The 17,385-nt window shown below is 50.4% G+C and overlaps 1 protein-coding gene across 1 annotated transcript; it reads left to right on the plus strand.

Annotated features, from left to right (window-relative positions):
- Positions 1–1,227: 1,227 nt before the first annotated feature.
- Positions 1,228–8,474, plus strand: SLC30A3 (solute carrier family 30 member 3). Its single transcript, XM_007938852.2, has 8 exons — positions 1,228–1,322; positions 5,016–5,191; positions 5,652–5,798; positions 5,895–6,048; positions 6,522–6,720; positions 6,961–7,066; positions 7,291–7,425; positions 8,326–8,474. The coding sequence occupies exons 1-8, from the start codon at positions 1,228–1,230 to the stop codon at positions 8,472–8,474; spliced, it is 1,161 nt and encodes a 386-aa protein (XP_007937043.1).
- The last annotated feature ends 8,911 nt before the right edge of the window (positions 8,475–17,385 follow it).

Consider the following 17,385-nt stretch of genomic DNA (forward strand, 5'->3'; position numbering starts at 1 on the left):
CTACGGACCCTCCTCTTCACAGACTGTCACAGTTTGGAGCGCAATCAAATCTCCACCCCACCCCCTTTTTTATTTTACAGTGACAGCAGGTGTGAGGGGCAGAGAACATTGATCATTTGAAGGTTCACACCAGGTTAGGTCACCGACTTTGCTGCATGTCACTCCTTTCCCCAGGATTTACCTTCCCCAGGTGCACAATGAGGTAATGTCCAGAAAAGTGCCACAAGTACGGAAGTTAGGAATCACCTGGTGACAAGCTAACTGAAGCCTTCTTCCAAGAACAGTGGCTCGTGACCTCAGAGAGGTGGCGCAGCTTATCACGACGCGACGACATGCATTCTGTCTTCAGTCTCCAGGGCTGCTGCCTTACCCAGGGAGGGAAAGAACACAGGATTCCAGTCCAGGACCTCCCCATTTATCCATTGCATAACCTTGGACACGTCTTCCTCTAGACCTCAGTTTCCTCGTCTGAAAAAAGAGCATGGATTGAAAGAGAGCAGGAAGCTTTTTGTCACCACTACGTCTGTATAAAAATAAATAATTAGCAATGCTTGGTATTAGATTTTGCTCGCAAATTCCAACCACAGAGCCTCCGCAGAGGGATGGATCTCTGGCTGGAGACCCTGGAGGCCTACAGGATATGTCAGATCACTTCTCACCCTTTCTATCTCCAGATAGGTAATAAATACGCATGGAAGCTGGCGCCACAAAGTGAAGCGGGGGTCGAGGCGTGGGCGTTCTGGGGACAGTGTTCCTTAGTTGAAGTTTGTTGGAAGGGATCCTAGGTTAGAGGAGCATGCCTTGGAATCGGTAGGCGGGGCTTGGGTTGGGGCGGAGCTAGGTCGCTGAAGGGGATGGGCTATGGGGATGGGACGTTCTCTAAAACCCCTGGAAAGGGTTCCCTCGGCCCCAGCCTGGCCCTGGAGCAAGGAAATGGAGCTTTGGCTATGCGGGAAGGGCTCCTGGGGCGGGGCTTAGGCGTGTGGAAGTAGCCGGGGAGCCTGGAGGCGGGGCTTGGGGGGCTCGCCCCACGCGGGGCGGGGCTCCCGCGGCCGCGGGATCTGCAGTTCGGAGTCTGAGCGCTACTGTCGCCGCAGTTCCCTCCACTCGGGTGGCCCCACGGCCCTGCAGGGAGTCAGGGGGTCGGCGGGCCGCCTGGACTTGGCGCGGCGTCCGTCCCGCCTCGCGCTCCCTCGGTGGGGCCTAGACGGTCGCGGCAGCGCAGACATGGAGCCCTCTCCCGCCCCCGGGGGCTCTGAGACCACGCGCCTGGTGAGCCCCCGGGACCGCGGCGGCGCCGGCGGCGGCTTGCGTTTAAAGAGGTAGGACAGACCTGAGCAGGGCCACGGCCCGGGGGGAGCCAACCTCTTGCCATCGGCCCATTTCGTTGTTTCCCTTCGCGCGGGCCGGGGCGGGCGGCCTCCGCGCCCGGCGGCTTCCTCGGCTTCGCAGCGCCGGCTCCATCCCCTCCGGTCGCACAGATAGATGCCTCCTCAGCTCAGCCTGCCCGCCACCCAGACCGACCACCGTCCCTCAACAGCCCGCTACGCCTCCCGGTCACCCCCATTTTCTCTCGGCTCTAGGAGCTGCGACCACCGCGACACGGGCCCCCTGCCGCCACCCCAAGCCTCTGGACCCCTTGCGCCGCCCCCGCCGCCCCACTGCTCCCGCCGCGTGTGACTTCCCGGGAGCGGCTGCCCCTCCGTCGGGCCGAACTCGGTCCCGGTGCTCGGATGCCCGCATTGCTCCAGGACCCTGTTGGCGAGAGCACTTCGCATCCGAGGCTTCGGAGCCCCATATGCAGGCCCCCAGTCATACCATCCGCGATCCGGGTCTCTGGGCTCCCCCTCCAGCCGCGGCTACTGGGCACCCGGCCCGAACCGGCCCGGGCTCGGCGGCGGCGGGTCCTCCCGACTCTGCGAAGCGAGGGGGCGGGCAGCAGGAGCAGGTGTGGTCTGGGCGGCGGGGGGTATTCCCGGCTCCGCACAGACGGGGCTGGGGGCGGCGAGGTGTGAAATGAGGCGCGCGGAGCGTCCGGGACAGCGGGCCGGGGGCGGCCGGGGAACCGCCTCCGCTCTCGCCCAGCCTCCCGCGCTCGGAGCCCGCTGGCTCCGTGCATCCTGCCCCGCGGAGCCGCCGCGCCGGTCCTCCCCGGTCACCTCTCGCTAGCCATTTTGTCTGTCGGCTGCCTGTCCGTTTGTCTACGGGATTTGACAGGGTCTCCAGCTTTTTTTCTCCCCGCATCTTTCCCAGTCTTTCTGTTTCTCCCCCTTTGTCTCTGACGTGGTTCTCCCGTGTGTTTCTCGTTCTTTCCCTAGGTGGGGAACATAGACCTGGGAGTGGGAGGGAAGTGGATGAGCAGAGGGAAGAAAGACTTCCCGTCTGGCTCCTTGCTGCAGGGGCCTGCAGACGTGGGCAACTGGGAGGGCCCCAGCCCTACCCCTGGAATCTCTTCAAATATCCTTTTGATTCAGCTTTTAGGCCCTTCTTCGTCCTACCTCTCCCATCTCCCCACTCAGTATTATTTGTTGTTTGTTTGGGGTTTCAGAGGGCCAGTGAGAGGAAAGTCCCTTTCCTTCTCTCTAAGCTCGCTAAGCAGAATGTGGTGTCGCCACAACCGCCCCCCACACACACACACACATACACACACACAGACACATCAACAAGGAGCTTTAGTGCCCAATTCATGCAGAACAAAAGGGAGCAGCCTGTTGATGGCTGGCTACCTTGGTGGATGTCTGCACTGAGCCTTACAGGACCAGGGGCCTTGCCCACTGCCCCAGGCCACTCGGCATTTGTTTGCTCTTTATATCGCATCTCTGATTCCCTGCTCATCTTCATTCTCATATGACCATTAGTCACCAAATCCTGCAGCATTTTCTGAAGGGATTCTTCCCTACCTACCTGCCTCTACTCTAAAACTCTGTGCAGGGAGTCTCTAGGCCTGGTCTATTCCAGGCCCCTTCATCTCCTCTCTTCCTCCCAGATGTATACATCAGCATGTTCATCTCAGGCTCAGGAAGTATTTGTTAAATCGATCACTGTATCTCCTTTCGTTCTCATTTGATCCCATCCTTTTCCTCCTCAGCCCTTCCCCTGGCTCCTCACACCTACACTCTAACCCCCAAACCTTGCCGTCATCATTCTACCTGTCTGGAGCACCCTTCTCAGTTAGGTCACATCTCCTTAAACATCTCTTCCTCTGTGAAATTCTCCTCACCTATTAGAGTTGGTCACTCCCTCCCTGTGCCCCAGTCCATTGTTCTTCACCCTGATAGCCCTAGCTTCTCCTTGTGTCATTTGTTTTACACTGACTGGTGCACCTCACTGAAGGAATGAGGATAGGTTTTAAAGCCACCCTCATGTTCCCATCTTCTCTGGAAACACACCCAGAATTAAATACACCAAGATTCTTCAAGAAATTAATCTACTTACATGCATTTGAATTTTCTCTACAAGCACCAGATGTCCCTCCATCTCCCTCAAACCTGCATTCACCCACTTGGCAGAGCTTTCCCCAACCAGAAGGCCCCAGGCACCCCTCCCCACTATGATCACATTTCATCACTTTTCACTCATGGATATTCTTGTTACACCTGCATGATTCTAGGATTGCATCTTCTATTTGGGTTCTTTATTCTGTGGAAGGTTCTGTCCTTGCTGGGGTTCAGATTGAGTAGTGCAGGGATGAGAACTGGGCCTGAGGTGGACCTAAAACTCAGTTAGCCCTAGCTCACTTTCTGACATCCCCCGTGAGGACCCATCCATACATACATTGAGAGAGGCTTTGGCACTGCACAGTTAAGGTGGCCTCTGCTGGGGGCTTATGGTCAAACTGAGGTCCAGTTAGAATGTGGCAGACACCAAATCCAGTGCTCCTACCACTACCACTCCCAAGCAGAGTAGTCTCCACCTCCTCCCCATGATAACCCAGCTCTGGAATCTGGCCATCAGTTCTCTGTGCCAGGAACTTCAAACTTTTGAGGTCCCAACATTCCACTCTACTCTTAAAGGGCCACACTTCATAGCACCAGCTGCTATGGCCAGGGAGGGCATAGGGTCTGGGAGCGGGCACTAGGAGGTGGATCTGAGAGGGAGGCTGCCAGGATCATATACAAAGAGTCCCACTCCATGTTCTTACACCACTTTCCTTCCATATTCCTTGTTATGTTACCTCATCCTTATCAAAATCCTCCCCATCCTTCAAGGTCCTTCTCATGTTACTTTCTCCAGTGGTTTCCTTAAGTTCCTCAGAATTAATCTACTCCTCCATCTTCTGAGCCTTGATAGCTCTTGTTTTAGCTGCTCTGATGCACGGACCACCTTCAGTTATGTATCACAACTATTTGTGTACACATCTTGTTCCCCAGAAGATTCTGGAGATCAGAAAGAATGTCTTGTTCACTTTGTATTCATTGTGGTGCATATAATAATAAATTGTTTGTGTTCTAATTTCACCTCTGCCACTCATTAACTATGTGATCTCCACAAGTCCTCTCCCTCTCTGAGCCTCATAGTTCTAATTTATTTAATAAAATGCTGAATTAGACCATCTCTATGGTGCTTTCTAAAAGGCGCTCTGGTGGTTCAGTGCCTACGGCATTTGACTGCTAACCAAAATGTTAGTGGTTCAAACCCATCAGCTGCTCACAGAAGGAAGTTGGGGCAATCTACTTCCTTAAAGATTTACTGCTTGGGGAACCCAGTGGGGGTCACTGTGAGTCGAAATCCACTCGATGGCAGCCAGTTTGGTTTTGGTTTGGAAGGTGCTTTCTAGCAATGAAATTCTACTGATCTTTGTGCAAAAAGAAAGGGTAGTTTGGGGTCTTAGCTGTTCAGTTAGCCCCCATCCCACAAATAACTCTTTACATGGCTCCTGGGTGTTACCAGGCTTTTGGAAACAGTGAAAGGTAGGCCGTGTCTGATGAAGCCAATTTGGGCACTGAAGACCTGGGAGTGAGGAGCAAGTCAGCCCATGGTCCATACTCCAGGTTGAACCATGTTGCTTGCCCCAGTCTCTTCACAGAGCCCTCAGAACCCCTCCCCGAGGAGCCCAAACCTGTGGGCTTCCACCACTGCCACAGGGACCCCATGCCACAGCAGGGGCTCACCCCGGAGAGACTGCAGGCGCGGAGGCAGCTGTGTGCTGCCTGCGCTGTGTGTTGTGTCTTCATGGCCGGGGAAGTGGTCGGTAAGTGGGAGAGCAGCTCCTCCAACCCCCTCCTCCCTGCACCTGCCTAAGCCACTCTCCATCTTGCATGATTCTAGGAGTGTCCCTGGTGAAGATGCAGAGGACGTAGGAATAGCTGGGATGGGGGAGTTGGGTGCTCTGAAGGGGCCCCAGGACTCAGGATGTAGGAGGGGTGAGAGACAGAACACTGAGGGGATTCAGGGTGAGGTCCTGCACTAACTTCTCAGGGTTAACTGGTCTCATTAAAACCTTAATTGATTGTTACTGATATAAAATGTCATTGTAGAAAAGCTAGAAAGTGTGGATAAGTGAAAAGAAGATCATAAAAATTATCTATAATCCCACCATCAGAGACAACCACAGTTCATATTTTAGTGTATATCTTCCCAATCTATTTTCCATGCTTTTACATATACACACACACACTCCATTATATTTTCTAAATGGAACTGCTTTGCAGGTGGGTATTTGGCGCACAGCCTGGCCATTATGACTGATGCGGCCCACTTGCTGGCGGACGTGGGCAGCATGATGGGCAGCCTCTTCTCCCTCTGGCTCTCCACTCGTCCAGCCACTCGCACTATGACCTTTGGCTGGCACCGCTCAGGTAAGGCCCCTGCATGACCTGGTGGTCCTTCAGTCTTGCCAGAGGGTAGTTTGTGGGGTTCTCAGCAAGCCTCTGACACCTTGTCTCCCCCTGCAGAGACTCTAGGGGCCTTGGCCTCTGTGGTCTCCCTCTGGATGGTAACTGGTATCCTCCTGTATCTGGCCTTCATCCGCCTGCTGCACAGCGACTACCACATCGAGGGCGGTGCCATGCTGCTGACCGCCAGCATTGCAGTCTGTGCCAATCTGCTGTACGTGTCAGTGTGGAGTAGGTACCACATGGGGCTCGGGACGAGGGGTTCCTACTCCAGGATGAGAGAGCTGGCTCCGCTCTGCCCCGAAACACATATACCAACATGTTCACACAGTTCTCAACTGTGCCCTGGGTTTGTCCCTGAAAAGGGACTGGGATAGAGAACCTAAAGTTTAGAGTCAACAGGCATTTGTTAAGATCCTAAGATGATTAATTGACTTGCCCAAGTCACATAGCTGTTGAAGTAGCAGGAACAGAATCTGAATCCACATCTCTTGCTCCAAGTCCAGTATTCTTTCCCCTAGGCTACATTATTTGTCTCTCTTGGACAATGCTGTCTTCTTCCTGGGGCTGGGAAAGAGGGAGAAGGAGGAAGGGCTCCTGGGGAGATGAGAAAAGGAGGCATGGGAGCAGGAGCAGAGGAGGCCATGAGCAGGCCGCCTGGGCTCAGCTACTCTGCTTCCCCCTCAGAATGGCCTTTGTGCTGCACCAGGCTGGGCCCTCGCACAGCCACGGGTCTAGGGGGGCAGAGTATGCACCGCTAGAGGAGAGGCCTGGGGAGCCCCTGCCCCTGGGGAACACCAGCGTCCGGGCAGCCTTTGTTCATGTGCTGGGTGACCTCCTGCAGAGCCTTGGGGTACTGGCTGCCTCCATCCTCATCTACTTCAAGGTACCGTCCATCCATGGAGGCTTGCCCCAGTCTTCCTCCCCTACTCCAAGCCCCAGCCCCTCCTTCCTAGGACCTCAGCCTGCCCCACCTCCCTTCAGCTCCCAGCTCCCCAGGACTCCCAGCCTTGGTCATTCTCCCTTTCGCCTCAGCAGGGCTCTCAGTGGCTTCTCTGGTCCTGTTTATTCAGGACGCCTCTTAAAGGCCCCCGGTTCCTGGGCTTAGGGGTCTCTTTCTCTACAGCCTCAGTACAAGGCAGCTGACCCCATCAGCACCTTCCTCTTCTCCATCTGTGCTCTTGGATCCACAGCTCCAACCCTCCGAGATGTTCTTCGAGTCCTCATGGAAGGTGAATCAGATACCCCTGCTCCCCACCCCTGGGCCTTGTAGCCAGCTCTCTGGCCTCGCTCCAGCATTGGGCCTCCTCTTGCTTGAAGGAGGGCTCAGGCAGAGGGTGGATTGTGGGGTCAGTGGAGTGAGTGGGTTCAGGATAGGAGGATGTGGAGCCTGGTAGCTGGCTGTCCCTGGACAGGAGCAACCTTGGCAACAAGACATGTTGGGTGCTGGTTGCAGGTACTCCCTGCAGTGTGGGGTTTGAACCTGTGAGGGACACGCTGCTGTCGGTGCCAGGAGTCCGGGCTACCCATGAGCTACACCTGTGGGCCCTTACGCTCACTTACCATGTTGCCTCTGCCCACCTGGCCATTGGTGAGTCCACACTGGCCAGGCCAGTTACTTCCTAAAAACATTTCTGCCCCCAACATAGGCAATAGCCTGAATTACCAGGGTTGTTTCAGTCTCTGTCTTGGTCTGTCTATCTTGTGTGCATACATACACACACACACACACACATATGCATGTATGCTAGATAAGGAGGCCTAAACAGGGTGTCGTGAGGCAGGTTTCTCTGTGAAGTAGTATAGGGAGCTGGCAACCTTTTAAAAGATCACTAATACCTACAGGTCTAGTGACAAGGACACGGTTAGCTAAATTATGGCACCTCCACTAAGTGAGGTATCATGCGACTATTAAGATGATGATTATGAAGACTGTATGACAACTAGGAGCAATGTTTATGGTATAACGCTAAGAAAAAAAATTGAATGTAAAATTATTTCTACATTATGATTCAACTATTAAAAATATATATGGTGACTCATGAGCTGACAAAGGCTTTTTGAGTTTCTTCCAGATGCAAGAAGCAATCAGAGACATGCAATTTGGATGCTCAAAATATAATTTGATGGTAGCTTTAGAGGGACAGTGGGACAGAATGTTTAACATCTGGATTGTCCTGGAAAATCAGGTGGTGTGACTGCTGAAATACATGGTTATATAGTGATATTCAAAGAGCAGAAGGAAGTAGAGAAAGAACAGTTTAGTGTGTGAGGAGGGTTGATTAGGGGTGAATGGCTGTCAGAGTTTTTGTGCTATTTGTATAATACAGAAAGAAAATTAAGCTCCCATTCAAACCCTGCACTGAATGCTTTTCAAGCCTAGGGTCCCCCTCCACAGGGCACCAGGTCCCAGCCGTCCTTATATCAGCTTTGGGCTGTCTGGTTCCTCACTCCCCAGGGATTTGAGGCTCCCTCTTATCACTCCCCACAGATGCAGCAGCTGACCCCGAAGCTGTCCTGGCTGAAGCCTCATCCCGACTCTATTCCCAGTTTGGATTCTCCAGCTGTACCCTGCAGGTCGAGCAGTACCGGCCTGAGATGGCCCAGTGCTTGCGCTGCCAGGAACCCCCACAAGCCTGAGCCCCCACCCCCACCCCCACCCCCCTGCCAGGCCCAGGCTCAGCCCTGGACTCTCAACACCTGTCTCCCTGCTAACGGAGAGGGGACTGAGCTGGGCCCAGACCCTTTCCTCTTTCCCTTCTTCCTCCTGCCAAATTCCCCAGCCCCCAGCCCCTGAGGGCAAGACCAAAGTGTGTGCCAGGAGTTGGGGAGGGAGTCCAGGCTAAGGTTCAGGACCGCTCAGGAGCTGGGGCTCCTGAGCCTACACGCAATGGCGGGTGTGAAAGTCCTGTGGTCTCTATGCGGTCTGGGGAGCCATGAGCCTCCTTTCCATGCAGTTCATCTGTCTGTGGCAGGCTGGTTGTGGGCATCTGCCTGTCTGTGTGCTGTCCATGTGCCTGTGCCTGTGCCTGGGGGAGGTCAGAGGGCCCCCTCCCCATGTGGCCTCATTCTGTCTATGCAGGGGCCCCAAAGCCTGCACTTTGTCTATGTGTCCTAGCCCTGTGGTTTTTGTCTCTGTGTGTGTGTCTTGGTGCTGTGGCCTGTGTGTCTGTGCCTGTGTGGCTATGCTATGGTCTCTGTGAGTCTACATCATCCATGTGTCCTTTTGAGGGGTCTGTCTGTCCATCCCTCTGTTGGTGCTGTGCCATTGGCTATCCCAGAGAGAGGGAGGATTCTCTAGCAGCCCCAATAAACTCGTGTCTAAGTGCATCTATTGGGTCCTGTGCTGATTCCTCAGGGGAGGGGGAATAGAACTGGCCATTTGGGTACCAGCAGAACCCCTCAGTGAGAGTGACCTTCTCCAGCCCTCCTAGGCCCTTCCCAGCCCCTCCACCCTCAAATACCATTCAGATATAGGCTAAAAACCACCAGCACCTTTCCTCAGCTTCTCCTGTTTCACAGTGTGCTCAAGCCTAGATCAAAAGCTGCTGAGTGATGCCCTCTCTCATGCCTCAGAGAGAGTTCCCATGGGCCCTGGGCTTGGTTGTAGGGGAAAACTGGAAGACAAAGAGCCAAGGGGTTCTGGGGAGTCATTCCTAAAGACTGCAGCAGGGAGGGTGCCCTCAGGAGTAGGATGGATGGGGGCAGGGTCATTTTGAGGGAGAATAGTTTGACCATAGTGTTGATATGGGCTGGGTTCTCAAGTTGTGTAAGGTGCCCAGGGGAGGAAGCCCTGAACAGCAGTCAATACAGAGTTCTAGTTTGGGCTGTGGGCATTAAGACCTTTTTTTTTTTTTTAATAATTACTCCCCCTTTGTTTGAACCCTATATTGACAGCTTTGGTCTTACAAATCAGTCTCATTAAGGGATTGTTGATTTTTCTCATTTTAAAACTCAAACTTTTATGGTTTCATTTTACATTTAATGCTTCCAATCAGCAGGCATTAACTGGTCTTCCCACCCTGTTGTTAGCTGCTGTCAGTCAATTCTGATTCTACCTCTTGTGTGCAGAGTAGAACTGCTCCGTAGGGTTTCAAGGCCCTGATCTTTCGGAAGCAGATTGCCTGCCAGGCCTGCCTTTCGAGGCACCTCTGGGTTGGTTTAAACCATCCACTGGCAGTTTGAACCCACTCTCGACTCTGTAGCAGTAAAGATGGGAAACACTATGGGGCAGTTCTACTCTGTCCTGTGGGGTTGGTATGCATCACAATCAACTAGCTGGCACACAACACAAATGCAACACTTATAACGTGATTTCTGTGAGCCCTTTCCCCCCATAAAAAATTATCTTTACTTTTTTATTCTAATTATAAGAATATATAATTAAATTATTTTTTTATCATAAAAGCAATAATGCAAGTTTTAAGAGTCCAACAAAAGAGAAGCATACAAAGTTGAAAGCGAAGTTTCTCTATAATCTTTGTCCCAAAGATAACTGCTTTTTGCAATTTGGAGTCTATCTTCACATATTTTTGTTATATGTACAAGTATTTCTATGTAATAACAGAAAAAGGGTCATTTTATAGGTAGGAGCCTGTCACCTGCTTTTATGACTCAACCATCCATCCTGGGCATAGCTTTCTATGTCAATACACATAGACTTCATTGCTCTTTTTCAGGTAAGGCATTTTGATTCACTGGAAATCGCCCCCCTCTCTGCTCTCCAGTGAGGGTGCCTGGCCCAAGTGGCTAGGGAGCTGGCGACTGGGCTGAGGTGAAGGGCTGGCAGTCCAGAACATTGGTGGGCAGGCAGGGGGAGCCGCCCCAGCTGGTTGCCATGCTTCGCTGGTTCCTGATACATTCTCATTTTATACCTCATTGATTACAGGCCCCAAGTGATGTGATGGGGGTGGGGAAGAGGGAGGAAATTGAGGAGCAAGGTGGGTGGGGAAGATAAGGGCTACATTTTTACTCTAAATAGGCTTAAGCTGCAGCCCCATCCTGTATACACAATGCTGGGTCACTTTGCAGGGGAGAGAACAGAATGTTCCGGGCAGGAAGAGACCTCCCAACACATCAGCCATCCCTATCCTGCCTCTCTGCAGATGAGGAAGTGGAGATTCAGAGAAGGAAAGAAACTTCCCCAAGGTCACCCAGCAAGTGGCAGGGGCAGGACCTGAGCCTCAGCTCAGACCCCTACTCCTGTCCCCTTTGAAGCACTTGTACAGTTGAGTTTCTAAGCAAATTTTGTCTCAGCTCCTTCCCCAGCAGTCAGAGCCTCCACCATTCCCAAGGCTGAGGCTGTGCAGTCGAGTCCTTGGTTCTGACTTGGCCTTCTATTCACACTACAATTAACCTCCCTGCATTTCAGTTTCCTTTGTTGTAAAAATGGAGATTACATGAAATCATGGGTTCGAAGGCCTATACAGAAGGGTCCTTATTAGTCATGGAGCCCCATGTGTGGGAAGTAGAACTATGTTAAGTAAGGTTTACAGTTTGCAAAGGTGTGACCTTTGAGAAGCAGATTGCCAGGGCTTTCTTCCAAGGTGCCTCTGGGTGGATTTGAACTGGCAGCCTTTCAATTCCTAGTCCAGTGCTTAACCACTTGTGCCATCCAGGACTTCTACGAAAAGGTTAGCTTTTGAATTGAATACAGGATGCAGGCAAGAGATTTCAAGGATACAGGGTGGCCCAGCACCATGACAGTGGGGACACAAACCAACATTATTGTGCTTACAATTTGTGCAAGGCTCTGTGAGGTCAATAGTACTATCTGCACTTTACAGACAGAGACACTGAAGCTTACCTGGCCATGGTCCCATAGCTAGTAACTGTCAAGAGTTGAGATTCAAACTCAGTTCTGCTTGTTTCAAGTCCCCAGTCCTTTTTCCATGCCACCATGCCTCTCTACCCACCTCAGGCATTGCTCTGTTAGGGACGAGAAAGTCCAAGGAATCAGGAAAGCTGATCTGAGGAGTGTTCTTCCTCATTTATAAAGCACTCCCCTGGGAGCCCAGGCAATCCTTATCTTCAGGAGCTGCCTGCATGTCCCTCCCCATATCCCCCAACCCACCTCCTTTATGGGCTTATCCAGAAGTCCCTTTCCTCTTGGTGCTGTTCTCTGAAGATAAGATATGTGGTAAAGGGAGAGAAGTGAGGAGAAAAGGTCTGGAGAAAGGAGGGAGAGGACAGAGGAAGAGCCACGCAAGGGAAGGGCCATCCATCAGCCCAGCCCTGGCAGCTCTTTACACAGCTGATTAACTATGGCAGGAGAGGCAAGAGGGCCATCTGTGAGGCAGAGAGACTAGAGAAAAAGGAGAGCCAGACGAAGGATGGGATGGAGAGAATCAGGGAGAGAGACAGATTGATCATACTGAAGGTGCAGTTGCAGGCATGTTCGAAAGGCAAGACCAAGGGACCAGAGGGAGAAGTCAAATGGGAAGGTGTGGGTCTGAGAAGCCGCAAGCTGCAGAGACTGGGTTGGAGGAATGTTGGGGAAGGAGGTCCTGCCCTTCTCACAGTGCTGCTCACCTGGAAGCTGCTGGACCAGCTGGCCTGGGAGGGGCTGTTCAAACGGTAGCACCTCCCTGTCAGAGAGGCCAGAGCCAGGTCATGCAGGGTAGGAGCCTGGCGAGGGTAAAGAGGAAGCGCCAGATGATGAAGCAGAGACCCTCTCCCTCCAGGGACATCAGTGCAGGCTGGTCTAAAGGGGGTGCTGTGGGCACAGTCAGACTGCTCTGAGCCAGGCTTTCAGAGGCCCACGAGGCCCTCGCTATTGTAGCAGCAGAGACAACCAGAAGACCCTGGAGGGACTCTCAGGGCAGGAATCAGGGTGGGAAGACCTCTATTCCCTTTCCTGGCAGATTCTGCTGCTTCTGTGGAAAATTTCATTTAGAAATTTTATTTCTAAATGAGCTGAAATGAACTGTTTGGGGTCATTTGATTCTAAATTTCATTTAGAAATTTTAGGGAATTTCTTTTGTAGTTGAAGGAATCTTCATCCCTAATGCTCCAACTGCCCTTCCTCCAACTCTGGGAGTTCCCAGGACCACCATGTCCCAGATCTGAGCTCCAGGCCCATCCCATCAGCCTCTAGTCAACACCTTCCAAAGGTGCCAGCAGCTTCCAGGTCCTACAAGGGCAGAATTTGAGGTTACAGATGCAGCTGGGCTCAAGAAGGATCCCACAGACAAAGGGACCCCTGTTGCCAGGACTGGGGAAAGTGTGTTGGGATAGTGGGTAGGAAGAGAGGGTCCTGGGGCTGCCTGAGCTAGTGCCTCCCTCTCCCAGACCCCACCTCCTACCCTCTGCTCTTCCCACTCCTCATGCCGTGCCCCAGCCCCCCTCACCCGCTCTGGCTACAGCATCCTGAGGCTCCAGGAAGCAGTGCCAGGCCTGGGGGCAGCTCACTCAGGGTATATGTCTCCTCTATTCTAGAGCTAACCCTATGGTACTAGGAACAATTCTAGAGCCCAGAATGACCCTGGGGGAATAAGACATCTCATGGCCGACCATGAGCTACCCCACCTCCTGCACCAGAACTAACACTCCCTCTAGAAGACTTTTGAGTCAAAGATGGCACCTCATGTTTGCGGAGAAAGCGGTGCAGCCATCCACGCCTCCGCCCCCTCCCCCTCCACCCCAGCTTAGAGCTATATACTCTTAGCTTTGCTCCTCAGCAGAGAAAGGCTGCAGACTCCTCATAAAGGAACAGTCCCCATTCCTAAAAGAAAACGTAAAACCCTCTCAGAATAGAATATGAAAGAACTGTGTAGGTGGGTCTCCAGGTGTTCCCCTTCTGAGTTTTCCTCTCCTGATTGGTACTGTGCCTGTGGCACCTGGTCTTGGGGTTTACTGCCCAGCTTTCCATCTGACCCAAACAGCCTTAATATTGACGTCAAATTTCATTCTCTTACTCTCTTTGACTCAACCAAGATAGGTTGTAAATTTCAAAAGAACTGCAGTCAAAAGCCTATGGAGAAACAAAATAAAACCAAATCCAGAAAATACAAAAGAGAGTAAAATTTACCAAAATAAGCAGGTTTTAGACTCTATAACAGCAAACTTGCTCATTATTGACGGGAAAGTCTTCCCAGGGACGGCCTCCCTGCTCTCCTTCACCCCACCACCTGTTGTTCCAGAGCAGCGTTGGGTTCAGGACTCAGTCACCCAGGTCTTCTGGGAGGCACAGTGGTGGGGTGAGATTGCCTCATAGGTCATATACTCCTTGAGGGAAGGTGCTGTCATCCTCATGTTTGCCTCCCGGGCATCTAGCTCACAGCCTAACCAAAAACCAAACTCACTGTCATCAAGTCAATTCCGACTCATAGTGCCCTCCATTAAGTTGCTGACCTTCCGGCTAGCAGCCAAATGCCTTATCCACTACACCACTAGAGCTCCTTAGCTCACAGCCTGGCACAGACTAAATCCTCAATGACGGTTGGTGAAAGACCCAATGGATGGAAGTGGGATCAATGGGCCATCCCTAGCCATTGGGTCAATACAGAACCCATAAAGTACCCTCTTAGCTCCCAGGCTCCCATCACTGGGCCAACAAATCGGTTTTTTACATGCTGATTTGCTGGGGGTAAACTTGCAGAAAAAAAGCATTTGATGGTAACCTTAAGGAGGAGATAATTTATATTCCTAAAATTGGAAGCTGACAAAAATGAAATGGAATGCTCGAAGATCCATATCCTAGGCATTGATGAGCTGAAATGAACTGTTTGGGGCCATTTTGATTCAGACAGTCATATGGTCTACTATGCCAGGAATTAAAAACTGAAGAGGAATGGCATCACATTCATTATCAAAAAGAATCTTTCAAGATCTATCCTGAAAGAGAACACTGTCAAAAATAAGATTATATCCATACACCTACAAAGAAGACCAGTTAACATCACTATTACTCAAATTTACATACCATTAATACCAAATAAGAAGAAATTGAAGATTTTTTAAATCAATTTATGCAGTCTGAAGGTGATCACATATGCAGTGATAATTACTGGTGATTGGAATGTGAAAGTTGGAAGCAAAGAAAGATCTGGAAAATGTCACCTTCGTGATAGAAATGATGCTGGAGATTGCACGATAGAATTTTGACCTAATTATTGGAAATAACTTTTTTCCAATAACATAAACAGCGACTTTATACATGGACCTCACAACTGGACCAATAAGCAACATCATGATAAACAGAGAAAAGATTGAAGTTCTCAAATATTTAATTTTACTTGGATCCATAATCAATGCCCATGGAAGCAGCAGTCAAGAAATCAAATGACCTAATACTTCTCTGAATGGGAAAACAATGTACACATTTCCCCATTCAAGTACTTGAAATCAAAAGAATTTTACATATTATCAACGTACATATTGTGCTACAAGGATGGGAATGTTCCCAGTACAAAGAAAAAAAAAAAAAAGAAAGAAATCAAATGATGTATTGTGTTGAGCAAATCTGCTGCAAGAGACCTCTTTACGGTGTTAAAAAGCAAAGATGTCACTTTGAGGACTAAGGCATGCCTGACTTAACCCCTGGTATTTTCAGTCATTTCATATGCATGTGAAAGCTGAACAATGAATAAGTAAGACCAAAGAATTGATACATTTGTATTATGGTGTTGATGAAGAATATTGAAAATACCATGGACTACCAGGAGAATGAACAAATCTGTTTTGGAATAGGGACAGCCAGAACGTTCCTTAGAAGTGAGATGGACATGTGATCATGAGGGTCCAGTTTCTGGGGAAGGACATCATGCTTGATAAAGTGGAGGATCAGTGAAAAAGAGGAAGACCCTCAATGAGATGGATTGACACAGTGACTACAATAATGGGCTCAATTATAGCAACAAATGTTGTGAGGATGGCACAAGAATGGACGGTATTTTTTCTATAGCACATAGGGTCGCTGTGAGTCAAATCTGACTTGATGGCACCTAACAACAACAACAGGAGCTCTAGTGGTGTAGTGCCTAAGGCATTTGACTGCTAACCAGAAGACTAGCAGTTCAAACCCACAAGCCACTCCTAGGAAGGAAGACTGGGCGATCTACTTCCGCAGTGATACCGCCTTGGAAAGCCAAGGAGGGGTCGCTATGAGTCACATCTGACTCGTTGGCAGTGAATTTTTTTTTTTTAGTTTTTAACAACAACAGAATCCTCCAGGGTGGGTTACACACCTTTCCATGCCCCTGCCCTTGGACATTGCTTCCCCTACCCCAACACAAATTCACCATGTCTAGCTTCTCTTCGAGCCCTGCTTGGTAATTCTTTTATTGATCTGCAGATTCATCACAGCTTCCCTAGCCATTTCTATATTCCTTCAGGTTCCAATCCCAATGCCTCTTTTTTCCTTGCCTCTTGATAAATGACCCCAGTTTCTAAACCAGTCCCTCCCTCACTAGTCCCATGAAACCTGGTGCCCACTTGACCACCACAAAGCATCAGACCAGCTACTGTGACAACCCAAAGTCCTCACCTCAGATTCCACTCTCTTTGGCTCTTTGCAGGATCTTGATGACCTAACGTACAAAATAACCTTGGACTATAAGCACTAGGACCCAAAGGCAAAGACCAAAAGACCAAGAATATAGCCTGAGATATTCCAGGGAGGTCAGCCTTGAGGAAAACAGGATCTGCCTGGTGTTGATGGCTTCCAGAACTAAAGATTAAATTTATAGTCAGAACTAAGCAAACTTTCCTTGCTATTTTTCATGGATCAAAGACCCCATCCTCGGGAAATGGAATGTATATACATGACCATAAGCTTTAGCTCAATATATATAAGTTCTATATTTACCCACCAGGAGTGGGCAGATTTTTAAAGTATTCGGAAACTCTGTTCATTTCCTGCTCATGCATAAGTGATTAAACTCTTTCTTCTCTCTTGAGAGGGAATTGACTGTGTTGCTCCAGGCACTAGCCCACATTTTGGGTAACAATGTGACTCTACACATCCTGACACATCCCTACCTGCTTCCCATTCCTCCTGAAAATCTGAGCCTCACTGAGGACTTTCTACTGCGCTCTCCTCCTACCCTTTCTGAGGTTCGGACCTTTGCCCTGTGTTCATCTTTGCTTACCCTCATTTTCTTGGCAGACTAATACAGGGGCATACATTAACTAAGCTTCAAAAACCTTTACATTGATAATTCATCCAACAAATGTTTATTGAGCACCTGCTATGGGTGCATTGTCCTAAAAACAAAAACAAAAACAGAAACACACCAAACTCATTGCCATGGAGTTGGATCCGACTCACAGTGATCCCTCCTTGGGTTTTTGAGGCGGTATCACTACGGAAGTAGATTGCCCAACCTTCCTTCTGAGGAGTGCCTGGTGGGTTTGAACCACCAGCCTTCTGGTTAGCAGTCAAATGCCTTAGGCACCATGCTACCAAAGCTCCCATGCATTGTGCTAGGTGCTGGGAATATATCCATAAATAAAGTCACTGTTCTCATAATACATTATGACATCTTTACCTCTGGCACACCTTGCTCCAATTCCCCAGCTCCATTACACATGACATCCCTATACAGATGTC

The sequence above is a fragment of the Orycteropus afer genome, unplaced genomic scaffold, assembly GCF_000298275.1.
Source record: "Orycteropus afer afer isolate SDZICR_OR568_19922 unplaced genomic scaffold, OryAfe1.0 scaffold00054, whole genome shotgun sequence".
In the NCBI taxonomy this organism is placed as follows: domain Eukaryota; kingdom Metazoa; phylum Chordata; class Mammalia; order Tubulidentata; family Orycteropodidae; genus Orycteropus; species Orycteropus afer.